Below are 18,742 nucleotides of genomic sequence, written 5' to 3'. Positions count from 1 at the left end.
CTTAAAGCCAGTTACACTTAGTTGCAGGTGACTCATGACAACTTCGGTGATGATCCTGGAGAGAAGGCCAGAGAGGTGTATGTTAAAGGGTTTGTAATTAATTTTCTCAGGCTGCCATAACAAAGTACTACAAACTGGGTGCTGAAACAACAGAAATTTGTTGTCTCTGCATTCTGGAGTTAGAAGGCTGAACTCGAAGCATCAGCAAGGTTTGGTTCCTTCTGAGGGCTGTGAAGGAGAATCTGTTCCATGCCTGTCTCCTGGCTTCTGGTGGCCTTAGGCGTTCATTGGTTTCTAGATGACATTATCCTTGTGTCTTCACATTGTCTTCCATCTGTGTGTGTCTGTGTCCAAATTCCCCCCATCTTTATTTCTATTTTTCATTTTTTTGAGAAAGAGAGAGTAGGGGAGGGGCAGAGGGAGAGAGAGAGAGAGAGAGAGAGAGAGAGAGAGAGAGAATCTTAAGCAGGCTCAACGCTCAGAGCAGAGCCCAACATGGCGCTCAATTTCATGACTATGAGATCATGACTGTGAGATCATGACCTGAGTTGAAACAAAGAATCGGACGCTTAACCAACTGAGCTACCCAGTCGCCCCTCCCCCACCTTAAAAAATATTTTATAGATGACATTTTATTATTATTATTATTTATTTTTGAGAGACAGAGTGCAAGTTGGGGAGGGGCAGAGAGAGAGGGAAACACAGAATCTGAAGCAGGCTCCAGGCTCTGAGCTCTCAGCACAGAGCCTAACACAGGGCTCAAACTCACCAACTGTGAGATCATGACCTGAGTTGAAGTCAGATGCTTAACTGACTGAGCCACCCAGGCACACCCCAAAAAGATTTAAGTAATCTCCACACCCAATGTAGGGGCCCAACTCACAACCCCAAACCCAGAGTCACGTGCTCTACTGACTGAACCAGCCACATGCCCTTTCCCCTTTTTATAAAGGCACCAGTCCTATTGGATTAAGACCCATCCTAATTACCTCATTTTACCTTGATTACTTCTATAAAGACCCTCTTTCCAAATAAGATCATATTCTTAGGTACTGGCAGTTAGGACTTCCACATATCTGGGACATATTTCAACCCATAACAGGGTTTAATATAGTCTCATCCCAAATGAGTACAGCTCAAACAGGCCCTACCGAGTGGAAATATCACTGAGCACTTCACCCTGTCCCAATATGATCACTTCAAAATCTCTGCAGTGAACTGGCTCCCAAAACTAACCTTAGTTTACCTGAGTGTGCCTAATTCACATCCTCCAACCTTCCCCACACCTACATTAGCCTCCACATGTGCCTTCACTTCACATGAAGTGAAGTGCCTGGTGCCTGGTCCAGAGTATGTTCTCCTTTAGTTTCTTGGTGATGTCAAAATCTTCATGGTTTAATGACACACAGATCAGATAAAAGTAGGAAACAATTGACATATCATGTTAAGTTAGCAAACTCAATGTAAACTGTGTACCTTAAAAGTGGCCAACAGAGGACATAGCATTTTTTAATGTTTTTTTTTAAATTTATTTTGGGGTGGGGAAGGGAAGAGAGAGGGAGAGAATCCCAAGCAGGCTCCATGCTGTCAGTGAGGAGCCTGATGTGGGTATTGATCTCACAAACCATGAAATCATGACCTGAGCTGAAATCAAGAGTCAGATGCTTAACTGACTGAACCATCGAGGTGCCCCATACCTTAGTATTTTGGGGGCGGGGAGAAGAGTCAGAGAAAGAATGCATGCAGGGAAGGGGAAGAGAGAGAAGGAAAGAATCTTAAGCAGGCTCCATGCCTACCACAGAGCCCAACAAGGGGCTTTATCCCACGACCCTGGGATCATGATCTGAGGAGAAATCAAGAGTCAGATGCTCAACCTGCTTAGCCACCCAGGCACCCCAAGAAGGTAGCATTTTTAATCGACTCTCATATGGACATCCAACACCTTGCCTTTGATTTCAAAGACTGTTCTTTCCTGAAAGAAACTAGGACACCTTTGAATGCAAGGCTTGGTTGATACCTGGTCCATGTCTCAGGGAAGAGAAGAATCAGGACAGTAGTTGAAAGTTCTGTTGTTACCAGGAATCAAGAATGCCTCAAGCATAGCAAAGAACGTGCTAAAAAGGACAAAGGAAAGTGAAGGGATGGAACTCTTCAATAGACAGTGTTAGGAAAACTGGACAGCAATATGCAAAAGAAAGAAACTAGACCACTTTCTTGTACCATACACAAAAATAAATTCAAAATGGAACAGTAAAATCCTTAGAAGAAATCATAGGCAATAACTCAAAGGAAACAAAACCTCTAACTCAAAAAGATACGTGTGCCCCTATGTTTACTACAGAATTATTTACAACAGCCAAGATATGGAAGCAACTTAAGTGTCCAGCAGTAGATGAATGGATAAAGAAGATGTGGTACACACACACACACACACACACACACACACAGGGAATGGTATGTTACTCAGCTATAAAAAAAATAATAAAGTCTTGCCATTTGCAATAAGGTGGATGGATCTAAAAGGTATAATGCTAAGTAAAATAAGTCAAAGAGAGACAAATACCATATAGTTTCATTTGTGTGGAGTCTAAGAAACAAATGAATAAAGGGGAAAAAAGAGACAAATCAAGAGACAGGCTTTTTCCCCCCTTACATTTCTTTCTTTATCTTGAGAGAGAGAATATGCATGCATGAGTCAGGGAGGGGCAGAGAGAGAATCTCAGGCAGGATCTGCACTGTCAGTGCAGAACCTGATGCAGGGCTCAAATCCACATACCGTGATTCATGACTGGAGTCTAAATTAAGAGTTGGATGCTTAACTGACTGAGCCAGTAGGGTGCCTGCAGACTCTTAGCTGTAGAGAACAACCTAATGGCTACAGGGGTGGGGTGGGGGTGGTGTGGTTGGGTGAAACAGGTGATAGAGATTAAGCAGTGCACTTGTGATGAACACCAGGTGTTGAATCAGTATATTGTACACCTGAAACTAATATAACACAACGTTAATTATACTTGAAATTCTTTAAAGGTTAAATCAATAAATAAAATAAAAAGACAAAGGAGACAACTTAAAGGAGCTCCCATTGTTCACCTGAAGACAGTTAAACATGAGAAGAGAATGAGGGGAAACATGATAATTAGGGTTTATTGAAGTAAATTGATGCTGTAGAATGCCATGAGATCATTACAATATTCAAAAGATAAAAGTTAATATAAAGTGCACAAAAGAAAGCTTGTAATAGAGTAGAATGGTGTTCTTAAAAATTGATATTAATAAAAAGGGAATTGTTCATTTTGTTTCTTCTATCAATTATGTCTCTGTTCTGTTTATGAAGCAGAGAGAGATGCACTTTCATCTATGTAAATAGAAAAGAATTCTGAGGAAGCCAAGAAGCCCCACAGTAAATAGGAACTTTAACAGAAATGAGAATGTCTGACAAAGGGTGAGGTCAGAGGCAACAATGAAAGAGATGGTGGTTTCAACAGTAGATACCAAGACAATAAATTAACCAAAACATCACTAAAAAAGAGAGCTAAAAGAGAGCTAATAAAGTCAACCCAACTCCTCACCTCCTAGAAGATTCTAGATTGCCTTACTAATTACAATAAAGTATAAGTAAGAAATACATAAGATTTAATAATGCTAATAGATCTAGTGAGTATATCATAATGAGAGAAAACTGGTCAAAAGGGTTTTTTTAATGTTTACCTATTTATTTTGAGAGGGAGAGAGAGCATGCATGTGCAGGGAAGGGCAGACAGAGAGGAAGAGAGAGAATTCCAAGCAGGCTCCCCACTGTCAGTGAAGAGCCCCACTTGGGTCTTGATCCCATGAACTGTGAGATCACGACCTGAGCCAAAACCAAGAGTCCGACACTCAACCGACTAAGCCACCTATGTGCCCCAAGAGGGATTTAACTATGTTATATTAAGGCAAGAAAATAGGTTGCAAATTTCTAAAATCGATTCACTTTAAAAGGTTTGTTCTCCAGTGAGATACAATTTCACATCCATAAGCCCAGCTATAACAAAATGTAATAACAAGTGCTGACAAGAATATGAAAAACTTGGAAGCTTCATACACAGCTGAGGGGAATGTGAGATGCTGCAAAGGCTTTGCAATGTAGTCATAGAGTTCTTCAAAAGGGGAAGGAGAGTGAGCAGAAAGAATAGCAGTTCATACTGGTTACTAGCAGCCCAGATTTGAATTGTAAGCCATGTAACCAACCAGCCTCAGTTCTGGCCAAAACTCAGGTGGTCAAAATGCAGATCCCAAGATTATTGGAACCTCAGGATGGCATAAAAATAAAAAATACTGACATCCTAGAAAGGTAGTCCAAGAATGGAAGAGGAAAGAGAAGAAGAATAATGAAGGCACGCTGGGTGGCTCAGTCAGTTAAGCATCTGACTCTTGATTTTGGCTCAGGTCATGATCTCATGGTTCCTGGGATCAAGTCCCACATGGGGCTCTGCAATGATAGCATGGAGTCTGCTTGGGATTCTCTCTCTCTGCCCCTCCCTTGCTTGTGCTATCTCTCTAAATAAATAAATAAACTTTAAAAAGAAGAAGAAAAATGAAGAAATGAGTTTAAGTCCATAGAGCTAGCTTTCTGATTTTTAAAAATTTTTAATGTTTATTTATTTTTGAGACACAGAGAGAGACAGAGTGCAAGTGGGGGAGGGGCAGAGAGAGAGGGAGAGAGAGGATCCCAAGCAGGTCCCTCACTTTCAGTGCAGATCCCAATGTGGGGCTTGAAGCCATAGACCATGAGATCATGACCTGAGTCAGATGTTCAACCAATTGAGCCACTCAGGCACCCCTAGCTTTCTGATTTTTAGTGGAAGTGAAGTTATCAGTGTTATCAACTTTATAACTTTTGCATTTGTTTGTTTCATTGGGGGTTTAAGACATTTAAGAGCATCTTACATATCAGACTTGAAATTTTCATTAAATGCATGAGTTAGTGTAAATGTGAACCAATATTAATGTTTGCATAAATTTGGTTTATTAAATGAGTAAGTTTTTATGTAGGAGTTGTGTAAGTAGTACATAAACTGAGCAATGTTATTTAATGCCGTTAATTGTTTAATAAATTCATAAGGGTAACAAATTTTACATTAAAGTGCCTTGAAGTCCTTTAGACAATGGCAGGAGGAGAGGGGTCCTGAGTTTGCAGGCTGGGAGACACACAGCTAAGGGTCCACTAACATAGACTGTTTTTCTAGATTCATCACCTTTGCCCCTGTTGATCACTAACATGGTTAATTCTTCTGAATTCAGCATATTACAGTGTCACAGTGAACAGAAAGCCCCCAAAGGAACAGGTATAGGAGCAGTGGGTTTTGATGGGTTAAGGCAACAGAAAGTGCCTCACATGGGATGGACAGTCAGACCCAGCCAGAGAGGAATACTGATGGGTGGACCTGGGTAGCCAGGGGCAGTTTGAGCACAGAAAAGGAGATGGAGGGACAGCTTCCACTCCATCGGTTATGACCGCCATGCTGAGGCAAGAAGGACTAAATGGCCTTAAAACTATTTCACAATTTGTTTCTCCCACATTTCCACAGTAGAGCTTGCCAAGGTGGGCACCATCTGGGATCAGCAATCTTTTCATACCAGTCTAGTCTGCTCCTTTAGAACAAATAACACCTATAGCACCAGCTTAACTACCAGATTGGGTTAAACCGTATCCACCCCCTTGATCTCTGTCTACACGGGGCCTAAACAACCTGTAGAAGAGCCATTGCTACTGAAAGCATGAAAGTGGCCATTCCTACGCTGGTCACAACCACTTCTCTGAGACCTGAAGTGCGTACTCTGCTCCTACTTCCCTGGACTGTAGAGGCATCCATGACCAGGCTGCTCTTTATGTGGAAATCCTGATGTGTGATCAATATTCCTGAGGGCTTGTGTGCTTACTCTCACATGCAGCAGTATGGGTTAGTAAAGGTGTCTCCAGGGTATGTTCACCAGTTTTCTGACAGCAAAAAGAAAATGCTGACCTAGGAAGAGATAGGAAGAAGACAATAGGGGATGTCTTTCCAATAAGAGGAACACAAGAGGTAAGCATTTGGTCTTAGAGAAAGAAAACCCAACCCTGATTGCTGGCCTTCAGGTGACATGAAAAGATGGGTGAGAGTGGATTTGTTGGAGAAAGAACTGAAGGTGGCCATGAAGCTGTGTGGGCTGGAGAGCTTTGCTTTGACCTGGTCTGTGCAGTCTGCCCACCCATGTTTGCAGTTTCTAAATGGCACCATAACCAAGATCCACCTCTTACTGGCCGTGTGACCTGTGAGCCTCAGGTTCTTCACCTATAAGATAGAAACAATAAAATTTTATTTTTTTATTTACTTATTTATCTACATCCTAGAATTGTTGGAATGGAAATAACCCTGTGACACATTTTGTATGTGATAAATATATGATAAAGGAGCTATTACTATTAGCCAAGAGTATGTGTGTAAGCAAGGAACATCTGGGGGCTCTTGGCTGGCTCAGTAAGTAGGGCATGAGACTCTTGATCTAGGAGTTGTGAGGTTGAGCCCAATGTTGAGGTGTAGAGGTAATTTAAAAATAAAATCTTAAAAAAAAAAAGGACATCTGACTGAACACAGTTTCTCTGGGGAATGAGGTGCTTAAATGAGAAGCCAACTCTCCTTCCTGGATCTTGGAAAATTCTCTTAAGTGTAACTCCCATTGGGAACCATCACACCAGCCTCAACAATCAACTGTAAAGTCAGCTATGGCCACTTCACCAGACAAGCCTCCTACAGTGGGGTCAGAACTATCCTTCTGCATGGTCCCACTGGGACTGCCTCAGTGGGACCAAGTACTGTGTTGTAATCAATCCCTTGCTGTGCTTGGAGTTTTCAGTCTCCAATGCACTTTGTCATGATCTTAATTAAACTCCATGACAACTCTATGAGACAGACAGGATATCTGCTTTCATTGCCCTTTACAGATGAGAGAACTAAGGTCCACAGAGGTAAGTGACTACCTCACATTGACATGGCAGAGAAGGCTGGGTGAACACACAGAAGGAAACCTCGGTCTTCTGACTTCTAGATGAGTGCTCTTCATACCTCAGCACCTTCCCCCCTAGAAGAGAAATGACTCCTGCTGCTCCAGCTGCCACTTCCAACAATGAACTACTAATAAACATGGAAAAATCAGTGCACTAGCAGCAACTCCCACTGAAAACCTTGGGACCTTTATCATGTCAGCAATTACTGACCTATCCCTGTTCAGTTTTTAGTTTTTGTTTTTTAAGCAACAACTGACCTTAAGGCAAAGACCACTCTGGCAGGGCTGGCCACAGCTACCCAAGACCCTCCAACAGCAGCAAGTACCACTCCCTTGGCTCAGTGTTACCTCTGTGCAAGCCTTGGTTCTCTTCCCTCTCTGGGCCTTGGTATCTCCACTTGTACAGTGGGTCTAGCAGTGTTTACCTGATGGAACTGTGCAGATTAGCTGGAAGGGTGTGTGTGAGAGCACCCTATCCAGGGTCTGACACATAGTAAGTACTCAATAAAAGTTACATGGGTTTTTGTTAATTGAATATTGTACTTGAACACTCCCTGGACAGATCATGTTAAAAATTTGGTTTGAGTCACTGACTACATCACTTGTTAGCTATGTAAACGTGTACAAATTGCTTACGCTCTCTGGGCCGCAGTTTCTTCATCTTGTAATACCTTCCTCACAGAGAGTAATGAGGGTTAAATGATGGAGTGTACAGAGAATTTTATGAGCTGAGAAGTGCTATGTGGGATTTGTAAGGAAATGTCAGTGAGGCTCTGGGAAGGCCAGACAGGAGGACAGATTAGACTTGGTGTGCAGCTCTGTAGCTCAGGATAAGGTATAAGAAGAGATAAAATGGGCAGTCGGGGTGGGGAGGAATACACTGATCGGCCCTTGGTCCAGACTCTGTGGTGCTACGGGTGTAGAAGTGAACAAAAGAGACACATGGTGCCTACACTCTAGGAAGTATGGGGAACAGAAGAGGGGGGTGCTGACTTGGAATTTGGTTTTTTAAAGTAATATTTACATCCAATATGGAGCTTGAACTCACAACCCCAAAATCAAGAGTTGCATCCTCCACCAATTGAGACAGCCAGCCACCCCTCTGACTTGGAATTTAAAAGTGCAGATCATTAACCAGAAAGAAGGACAGAGAGAACTGAGACCCCAAGCCTGAGAGAATGAGCTTGGCCTTGTGGGAGAGAGAGATGCTGAAAACAGAACCACCTGCCCCAGAACAGGAAGAAACCAAGAGTCCAAGGTGGGAAAGAATTGAGGGAGCAAGGTTTGAGTGATACAAAAGGGAGTATGGTTGGTAATGGAAGGTGCCCTGAGAAGGAGTTCTTGGAACAAGATGGAGTATTGTGGCAGACACTGGGATCCGAGAACTCTCTCTAAGAACACCCATCTCACAGTCAGGCACACAGCTCCCCATCTCTCCAATTCTGGTGTTTGTTCTTCTCCTACTTCTTACCCACAGCCTAACCAATTCTGGGACCTGGGGTGATCCCCACACTATCTGCCTGGATCACTCTGGTGAAGTACATGCATGGCACAGGGAAAGACATGGCATGGCCACCAGGAGTGTGCCCTTCTGGAAACCCCATCACACCTAGCCAGCTCCTGCTAACCTCCATCTGCACTTCTTGCCCCTCCCTGCCTCACTCCAACTCCTGTACAGGGTGCTGAGCTCCAGGGAAACCAATGGGCAGGCAGAGAGAAAACTGTGTGACCAGAAGAGACTGTGTCATCAACTGGGAATAAAAGCTGCAAACACAGCTGCAGGTAGGATTGTTGACTCCAAGGTTTTTCTTTCCTTTCCCTTCTCTCTTTACTTTCTTCCTTTATTGAGGTGTACTGTTCATTCAGCAAATGTTCAAAGTCTTGGTTCTCTAGGGCACAATGTGCCAAGTGATGCATGTAAGGGAAGACATCAATGCATCCTCTGTTTCCAAGAAGCTTGTGTTTCTGGGGAAGAATAGATAAGCAGAGACAAAAAATGAATTTCTCTGACTCTTATTCTCTGAATCAAAGGGTGTTCATTTCCCAGTTGGCTGTAGTACTAACTTCTTGGACCTCACCCTTCCCTCCTGTCACAGGTGCCATCTCAATTAGTCCTGCTGCCCCTTCTCCCCTCTTCAGATTTCAGGACAATTCTGGAACCAGCTCTCTCACCTCACCAGGGTGAGACCATGAAGCTCCACCCTCAAACATCCAGACTTTGATCTTTTGCAAAGAATAGGGGACAGCAAGAGAGTGTCTGCAGATCCTAGAGAGACATGGGCATGGCTAGAAAATGGGAATGGACAAAACTCACTTTACTTTGCACCCAGAAACAAAGATACAGTGAATGAGCAAATTTAGTAATTGCTTGTGTTTTATTGGAGATCAGCATTTGGGGAACAGGGGAGGCAGTGAAAAGTTGAGATGGTGCTAGAAAACACACTGGTTGAATCTTGATTTAGCTCATACTGCAAGGGGAGGGAGCAGGACTCCATTCTCTGGTTTCCAACTTAGGATTTTCTCTTAACCCCACTGTGACCCAGGGTTTTGAGGACAGGGGAAGCCAGCTGGGATGTTCCAAGAAAAGCCAGTAGGATGGAGAACTCTGGGAGGAAACTGATTATTAATAACTGGGCGTAGATGAATATTCCCCCAGCTGCCTCCTGGATACCAGTTAAGATTTCCCCAGCTAGTACCTGGATACCGGTTAAGATTCCCCCAGCTAGTACTTGGGTATTGACTATTGATACCCCAGATTCCTACAAGGTGTGGCATGGGCCTTGTTCCCCATCCAGTTCCAGGACCTCCACCTTCCCATGACACACCTGGATTTAGGGTTCCCCAGGGATGCCCAGGCAGCAGTGGCTGTTGAATCCTGTTAATAAGAGAAGGTGGGCGTTGGGCAAGGATTTCTCTCTGGGCTCCCAGCACATTAGAATGGAGTGGCCATCTAGACTCAGAGTCCTGGTGGAGGTGTAGAGCCTCAGGTACCGGGCCTGTGGAGCGTGCAGAGGACCCTGCAGGCAAAAGACTTCTGCCCAGAGGGAGGGCAATAGCGCCAGGAAGGAAAGACAGTTTTTCAGGCAGCACTTCCCCCACGTAATCCTCAGTGGCAGCAGCCCTCATCTGCCAACGATCCTCAGAGGGCCAGGGATCCATGGAGGGCAGCTCCTCAGTTGGGGGCCAACTCTGAACCCCAGAACCTCTTGCAGGTTGGGAGCCATCTGATGGAGAAACATTGGGCTTCAGAGGAACACTTGTTAAATCATTTAGCCCAGGGTCTGGCTTTGGCTGAGGAAGTTCAGAGTTGGAGTGGCTGGTCAAGGAAGGTTGCTCAAGCAGAGGTAAGCTGGTTCCCAAGTCTTGGAGAACTTTCTTCTCCACTGCACCAATGCTTCGGGCAAAGAAGCCTAAGGAAAAGGGAAGAGGAGACAGCCAATGGACTGGATGTTTGGTTCCAATGCCTTCCATAATTCCCTGGTTCTCTTTGCTCCAAGCCCCTTCATTTTCCCCAGGGACCCAAGGGACCCTCCTGCCTTTACCCCTTCCCTCAATTCCAGCTCTGCTGGGGTCCCCAGTCTTCTCTGGTGCAAGCGTTGGGCACCGCCTCCATACCTGGGAAATGAAGGCAGATCAGAAGAAGGAGGCCCAGAAGAGCCCTGCTCCCCACCATGCAGCCCTGCATCTTGTTCAGCTCTAACATTTCCCTCTGCACCAAGACAACCAGCCCTTTATGCTCTCAGTGGGGCAGAAACAAGCTGAGCCAGTGGTTGTGCAAATAATAAGTCTTTACATTCCACTCTCATTCCTAATGCAGTCTGTGGCAACAGGTGCCACTTGAATGTCCCAGGGAAGCTGGGTGTTTCCACTCCCAGATCCTTTCCTCAAGTTCCCCACCCCTTCCTGACCCAAGTGTCCTGGTTCACAGCTTATCACTGATTGCCAGTCCTACCCTGCCCTGGCTCCCTACACCAAGCATTGGAGGATCTTTGCCATTGGGGTAGCAGTATCTTCATTGCCTTCTCAGTAATAGAAACACTTGATTCTCTTCACTTTCTCTTTGGGATCCAGATCATTCTCTTCCAGCACCCCTTTCTCATGCATCCCTATAGCTCCTTTACCTTGACCCCAACCAACAGGAGTTGTGCAGTGCAGAAATGCCCCCCATCAGAGAGGCTACTCCTAGATGACACCTTGTATCTAAGGAAATAGATCCGGTTTCCATCCTTAAGAGATGATGGTGTATTGGGAGCACCTGAATGGCTCAGTCGGTTAAGCTTTTGAGGGTCCAACTTTGACTCAGGTCACGATCTCACCATTCGTGAGTTTGAGCCCCACATTGGGCTCTCTGCTGTCAGCACCCAGCCCACTTCAGATCCTCTGTCCCTCTCTCTCTCTGCCCCTCTGCTGCTTGTGATCTCTCTCAAAAATAAAATGAATGGGGGCACCTGGGTGTCTCAGTCGGTTAAGTGTCCAACTTTGGCTCAGGTCATGATCTCACAGATCATGGGTTTGAGCCCCACATCGAGCTCCATGCTGACAGCTCAGAGCCTGGAGCTTGCTTCAGATTCTGTGTCTCCCTCTCTCTCTGCCCCTCCCCTGCTTGCTTGGGCTCTATCTCTCAAAAAATAAATAAACATAAAAAATAAATTAATTTAAAAAATAAATAAACATTAAAAAAATAACAAAATAAAATAATATAAAATAAATAAATTTTTAAAAAGAGAGATGATGGTATATTAATTTCCTACCACTGCTGTAACAACCACAAACTTAACGGCTTTACAACAATACAAATTTATTATCTTACAATTTTGAAAATCAGAAGGCTGACATAGTTCACACTGGGTTAAAATCAAGGAGTCACCAGGGCTGTGTTCCTTTCTAGAGGCTCTAGGGGAGAATCCATTTCTTTGCATTTTCCAGCTTCTAGAGGCCACCTGCATTCCTTGGATTATGGTCCCCTTCCTCCATGTTCAAAGCCAAAAACAACAGGATCTTCTTACATTGCATCACTCTGACCTTTTCTTCTTCCCCCTTCCACATTTAAGGACGCTTATGATTACACATTGACCCACCCAAATAATCCAGGATAATCTCTCTAAGGTCAGCTAAAAACCTTAATGATGTCTGCAACCTTAATTTCCCTTCACTATGTAACCTAACATATATACTCACAGGTTCTGGAGATGATGTGGGTATCTTTGGTGGTGCTGGGAAGGACACCATTCTGCCTACCACAGATGGTCAAATGGGTCCACAGAATATAAGAAATACTGAAAGGGAGTAGATATTCCCAACTAACAGTACAGGAGGATGTTTAAATGTTGTCAAATGGCCATGAATTGATAACTGAAGCTGGGTGGTACAAGCATAGGGTTTCATTAATTCTTTTGTCTACTCTTAAATATGTTGAAAATTTTATAATAAAAAGTGTTTAAATGACTTCATTTTCTCTGTTGCTTCCAGGAGCACCTAGACTAGACTTCCCTGGTTACATGAAGTCTAAAATAAGCTGTTAGATTTTCCTTTTCCATCCTCATCCCCAGCCCCTGATGAATGGGAGCTCCTCCTCAGAACTGGCCAGTGGGGGGCAGTGTCCTTTTTGAGTGACATCCAGCAGATTTGCAAAAGCCCTTGACCTTGACCACACCAGAGACTAGAGGAATCCTCACATCAGAGTCTGTACCCATCCTTCAATTGTGGTGCATGGAGCCTCTAAGGGCCTTGATGCCTTGCACTGGCTGCAGTCCAGGGCTAGATGCCAGGCCAAGTGTGACTCACCAGTGATGAAAGAAATAGGACTATTCTGCAGCCCTTCTCTGTCTTCAGCCAACCCTGCAGGTGGCTCAGCTGCCCCAGGTCATTTCTAATCAACGCAACACATTTCTGCTGATTGGGACTTGGAATTTCAATAATAGTCCTAAATTTGGGACCAGCTAACACTATCCAATAGGAGGGAATGAATTAGATCCTAGGGTTGGGAAAAATTCCTTTGTAGTCAAGTAGAGGTTCCAAGAGGTGGCTTGTGCTTTGTGGTGAGGCCCTTCCTAAAGGGACAAGCATAGCCTACTCTCCCCTCCTTGGGTTATAAGAACTTCCTTGGCCTCAGCCTCCTCCCTCTTCCCCCCCCAACCCTCACCTGCTGACCCAGTCTCCAAAACACAGTTGTCTGGCCCTCACCACCCTCTGCTTTCTCTCTCTTCTCCCAAAGAGGCCACTCCCATTTTCCACTATAGTTCTCTGCCTTCTCACCTCCCATAGGTCTTACTCTAGAACTGCAGCAGAGGCAGCAAGAGTGTGGAGGTGGAGAGGACACTTGACTCTGTTCTACCATGGGCTGGGGCATTTTTATGTAGGCTAGTGAGTCATCATGCTTGGCTGTGCTCCCTGTCATGCTCCCCTCCTCTCTGTCTTTTACTCTCTCCACCTCCAGCTCCCAGAATAACGCCCACCTGGGCTCACACTCAGTCACCAGGAATCTGGTCTTGTTGTTGTATTCCAGCCTTCCCAAGGTCCCAAGTGCCCCCAGAAACCCGGAAACCAATGCTCAGACTCCCAGAGAGGACGGCATCTAGTAAGTGAGGCAAAATAATGGTGGAAAGAAGGAGTCTACATGGAGGGGGGATGGAGAATAATTAGGGCCCCATATAGGGAGAGGGGAAGACCCCAGGGTGAATGGGGAGTGGAAAGAGAATGGATTTCCTGGAGCAGTGAGAGAGGAAAGAAAAGGAAGGAAGGACTTTGGAGACCACCCTCTGCTTTCAGTTCAACAAATATTTATTGTTTTCCTCCTTTGTGGGAGGAGCTATAAAGTATAAGGGAAATACTGGTCCAACTTATGAGTGAAAATGGGGGACACGAGGATCTCTAGAAGCATAGGAGTGCATTCCTCAGGCCCTATGAGGGCCTAAAGGACTCCAAGAAGGCAAAAGTCTGCATCTAGTTCACACAGTTTATTGAGCCATCTGTCCAGGGTCCAGAGAGAGCAGGAAGCCTACTTCAGTCTCCAAGCATGTCCTGGTGTCTCCCTCACACAGGGAAGCATCTGAGCATTGAGGGAAATTGCAGGCAAGAAAGGGGTCTAAGACGGAGATCTAGAGAGTCAAGGAGCATTGGGAACTCACAGAAGATGTGATGAGCTCTATAGCGGAGGGTGACAGTGGAATTGGGAATGTGAGAACCCCATGACATGGCATGTTGGTTGACCAGATGGCAAAGGGAGGTCAGTGAAAAGTGGTCGTTGCTTTCAGGTAACAGTTTGTACTTACTATGCTTTATTTGGCAAATAAGGAGAGTGGGCATGACTTATTCAGGAACCAGAGTTACTCTGAGACATTTCAGGGGTTTCCCAGGCAAAAATCTGAATGGTAGGATTAGCTAATGGATTGTATTATCTGAAAGAAATGACAGAGGAAATTTTAGGGAGTGGTTATCTGGCAGGGAGGGCACTACAGTACAAGGGGAATCTAAACAGTAGGAGAGAATGAGGAAATGGATTTGGAGTCTACAATTTGGGAAGATGAAGAAAAAAGAGGTGATAAGGGGCCTCTATCATAATGGAGCAATGGAGGAAATAGAACAGCTCTCTTGGGAAGGAGGAGGGAAACTGAGCTAACCCAATGCCTGGGCCCCTGGACTTCTCCCAACTGAGAGATGGTGTGTGTGTGTATACGTGTATGCCCACACATGCACATATGCAAAGGACGACTTATGGACTGTCAAGTACCTCTCCTTGGGGTAAGAAAACTTCAGGGTCAGCTAGCTGGGGTCCCAGAGGCTTCACTTGGGCCAGGATATCCCGGATGGATCGGCAGGGGATCTTTCCAGAGCTGCCGGAGCCACAGGGCTTGGCACCAGCTGAAGGATCAGGTTGGGGAGAACCATCGGGACCCCCACTCAATGTTGAGGAGGAGACAGAAATGCAAGGGTGACCAGAAGAGCTGGACTTGCTGCCACAGGGCTGAAGGATGATTTTGCCACTGGATTGGGAGCTGGAGCTGCCACTAAAGGAGCCAGTGCCTGGTGAGGAGCAGGGCCCCTGTGAAACACCGCCACAGGGATGGAAGGATGAACTGCTGGAAACGCTAGAGCTGCTGTGGACTCCAGAACTGGAGAGGGAGCAGGGCCCCTTAGAGCCAACACCACAAGGCTGAACCCCACCAGAGCCCACTGGCTGGAACACAATAGCCGAGGAAGCTCCTGATGGGTAGATGTTGGAACTAGAAGAGCTGTGGCTGGGGATGATGGGATTGCTGGAGAAGTATTTGCCCTCAGAGATGGGGGGCCCAGCTGCAAAGGAGGGGACCCCTGGAGAGCCTTTGATAGGATTATCTTTGGTGAAGTAGCCCACAGGGTAGATTTTGCCCCCACTGTACGTCATGCCTGGGACCAGATAACTGTCAGAGGAGCCACCCACCACCTCATAGCTGCCATAGGATTTGTCTACAGAGGTGATAGGGGGGCAGGGCTTGCCTGGAAGGCCACCACTGCTACAGGGGGAACCTTGAGCCAATCCAGGGCCACCAGAGCCATGCTGCTCCACCACCACCACCACTGGCCTTTGACCCCCTGACACGGAGTGGGAGCTGGAGATGTAGGAGCCTGAGTGTGAGACGATGGGCCCCCCACTGCAGGGAGAGTCGGAGACATCTGAACTACAAGGGCGTAAGTTAGAGTTGACTCTTTGGCCACCGCTGCTGGATATCCAGGAAGTTTGGGAAACAGATGAGCTTGAGCCTTCTCCAGACTGGGAAGAGCTTATTAGTAAGCGGGAAGAATCACCACTGATTGGTAGAGCTGAGCCAGACCCTGGCTGGGAACTGCCGCTTCCCGACTGGGAGGAGCTGCTGCTGCTTCCTGATTGGGAGGAGCTGCTTCCCGACTGGGAGGAGCTGGATCCTGAGGAGTAGCTGATCTGGGAATACCCTGTTCCTGGTTTAAATAACGAAGATCCTGAAGAACCACCCTGGGCGACACTGGATCCGCTGGAGCCACCACTGGAGACACCAGAACCACTGGGGCCACCACCAGAGCTGCCACTGGAACCGGAAATGGAACTGCTGGAGCTGCTGGAGCCACTGTGGCCACTGAAGCTACTGGAACCACTCTTCCCAATGAGACAGGGGTCATTGGGGGAGGTGATACGCACGTCCTTGCAGGGGTCTGAGAAGGTCCCGATGCTCTTAGCCAAGGTCCCTGAGGAGGAAGTAGTGGTTAGTAAGGGCCAGAGTGGCTTGGCTTGCCCCCTCAGCTTTCAAGCCCATCTGAGTCATCTGCTTCTGACTTCTTTCAAGCCCATCTGCCATCTTCTCTGGCTTCTCTGAGAGGAGCCCAGGGAGAGCTTGGGGTGGAAAAGGAAGGGAGAACTGGCTGTTGTCTGTAAAGGTAGGGCAGTTTCAGTGTTCTGGGAGGGGGCAGAGACAGAAGCCAAACATCTACCAGAGAAAAAGAAAATGAGACTCCAAAGCAGGAGGTATTAAAGAAAGATAAGAGAAACAGAGAAGTAACAGGAGCTAATGGGTCCAAAAGGAAGGACCCCAGAGAGACAAAGCATGGGAGTGACAGAGACTCCTCAAGATGGGGCATAAGTCCTGAGGGAAAGAATCCCAGGTAAGATCGAGGGACCAAATGGAAAGAGAAGACAAGACAAACAACAACGGACTGGGAAGGAAAGGAAAAGTAACAAACGAGACTGAGAAAAGAGGAAGCCAGTGGCAGAGGGACTAAGGTAAGGGCTAAGGCACTTGAGGACTAAGATTCAGTCACCAGCCTCCTTGGGAGGGTCCAGGCTTGGATAAAGGGTTGGAGTTCTGTTCCCATCTCAGCATTGCCCACGCCAGGAAATCTGGGTGGGGGCCAGAGTGTGGGGGCACTCACTGTTGCTTCAGAACCTGCTGGTACAGCATGACAGGACACCGCACCCTGAGCCACCCTTGCTGTCCTGGCACAGCCCAGGGACACAAAGATGGAACCCTCCTCCCAGGCTCATGACCATTATCAGCTTCCTTCTCTCCCCACCCAGCTATCACACCATGCCTGCCTGCCCCCCAGTCTCCTGTCTTTACATCCCTGACAGATGTGAAACCACTTCTTTCTTTAACCAACCCTTTGTTTCTAACCCCAGGCTCACCTTACCCCCAGTCTTCCTCCACTCAGCTCCTAAAGGTCCCAAGCAGTGTGGGCAGAGTTTCATACTAGCGAGTGACTAAACCTCTCTGAGCTTTAGTTTATACATCTGGAGAGGTCAAATCTGTCCACCAACAACCAGTTTCTCCTCAGTCTGTGATGTCCCCATTCTCTCCTCAAAGAGAAGTTCTCTGTGTCCCCCTCCACACCAAATCCCAACTCTGCCTGCAGCCTCCCTCATTCAGCTGCACTAATCATGGAGAATTCCTGCTCTCCTTCTCTGCTCCGCCAAGCCACATGGTCTGCTTTCCACCCACGGGGCCATGGGCAGCGTCACTGCAAATACCTGGTGGTCAACAGCAAAACCCCGGTTTGGATGGAGCCTGGCTTTACTGCTTTCTAATTTGTGATCTTGAGCCAGTCTCCTAAATTGGCCTAGCCTCAGTGTCTTCAGGGGTACAATGGGAATAACAAATCTCTCATACAGTTCTTCCGATCAAAAGTGCTAATGTAGGGGTGCCTGGGTGGCTCATTCTGTTAAGTGTCCAACTCTTGATATTGGCTCAGGCCACAATCTCACGGTTAGTGAGTCCAAGCCCCATGCTGTCAGCAAAGAGCCTGCTTGGGATGCTCTCACTTCCTCTCTCTCTCTGCCCCTCCCCCGTTCACTTTCTGTCTCTCTCTGTCTCTCTCAAAATAAATAAATAAGCTTTTTTATAAAAGTGCTAATGTAAAGTGTTGGAATAGTGTCTGGCACATGAAAAGCATTCTATAAATGGTAACAATTATTACTATTAAATATACAGTCTTCATCTTCTAGTATTCTAATAATTGATAATAGTAATAACAACAATGACCAACATTTATACAACCCAACCCTCTAGAATTTCCAAAGCACTTACATACATACATTATTTAATTTGAGACTCAGAGAAACTAGAGCTAAGTGTTATCATTAACCCTGTTTTAGAGTCTCAGAAACTGTGGCTCAGAAAATTTACGTAACTTACCTGGAGTGACAAGGCAGTGAGGAGCATTCCCCAGACTGAAGCATCAGATTCCAGAGTCCCTGCCCTTCCCCCTTGCCAGGTCTTCTCCCGGTTTCTCCCTGGATGGTGCTTCCTCCCACCTCCCACCACTGGATCCCTCCAGTCTCCTCTGACCTGGTGTCTGCATCCTTCCTCTGCTACCTCTCCCTGCTTTCCTTCACTCCCAGGGTCCCCAGCCTCCTACCTGGCAGGAGGAGACCAGCCAGCAGCAATGCCATCATTCCTTGCCCTCCCACACGCCCCATCTGGGGTGCCCGCGAGGAGCCCATCTTGGACTGTGCAGCCTTCTGACAGCAACTCGTGGACAGCCCAGGGCCTTTATGCCAGGGCTGGACATTCTCTGGGCAGGAGTCACTGTGGGTAGGGGTGGGGAAGTGGAGGGGCAGGTGCCCGGGGCAACTTGGTGTGGTTGGGAGGAGCTGAAGTAATCAGTTGGGGCATCTGCCTACTCAGCAGCAGAGGTGGCTTCAGTGTGGGGTACCTGTGGCCACGGAGCCCTTAACGATTCCTGCCGCCTGACCAGCCTACCCATGTTCTTCATT

The 18,742-nt window shown here is 46.5% G+C and overlaps 2 protein-coding genes across 2 annotated transcripts; both read right to left on the bottom strand.

Annotated features, from left to right (window-relative positions):
- Positions 1–9,379: 9,379 nt before the first annotated feature.
- CB2H6orf15 (chromosome B2 C6orf15 homolog) lies at positions 9,380–10,799 on the bottom strand. Its single transcript, XM_015062765.3, has 2 exons — positions 10,639–10,799; positions 9,380–10,433 (listed from the first exon to the last, which is right to left on the bottom strand). Exons 1-2 carry the CDS (start codon positions 10,724–10,726, stop codon positions 9,547–9,549), a joined length of 975 nt encoding a protein of 324 aa, XP_014918251.2. The 5' UTR covers positions 10,727–10,799; the 3' UTR covers positions 9,380–9,546.
- A 1,003-nt stretch (positions 10,800–11,802) lies between these two features.
- On the bottom strand, positions 11,803–18,542 carry CDSN (corneodesmosin). Its single transcript, XM_015062766.3, has 2 exons — positions 18,385–18,542; positions 11,803–16,221 (listed from the first exon to the last, which is right to left on the bottom strand). Exons 1-2 carry the CDS (start codon positions 18,467–18,469, stop codon positions 14,735–14,737), a joined length of 1,572 nt encoding a protein of 523 aa, XP_014918252.3. The 5' UTR covers positions 18,470–18,542; the 3' UTR covers positions 11,803–14,734.
- Between the last annotated feature and the right edge of the window lie 200 nt (positions 18,543–18,742).

The sequence above is a fragment of the Acinonyx jubatus genome, chromosome B2, assembly GCF_027475565.1.
Source record: "Acinonyx jubatus isolate Ajub_Pintada_27869175 chromosome B2, VMU_Ajub_asm_v1.0, whole genome shotgun sequence".
NCBI classification, from domain to species: domain Eukaryota; kingdom Metazoa; phylum Chordata; class Mammalia; order Carnivora; family Felidae; genus Acinonyx; species Acinonyx jubatus.
Note: the sequence above shows the minus strand (reverse complement) of the source record. Positions and strands in the feature narration are given on the sequence as shown.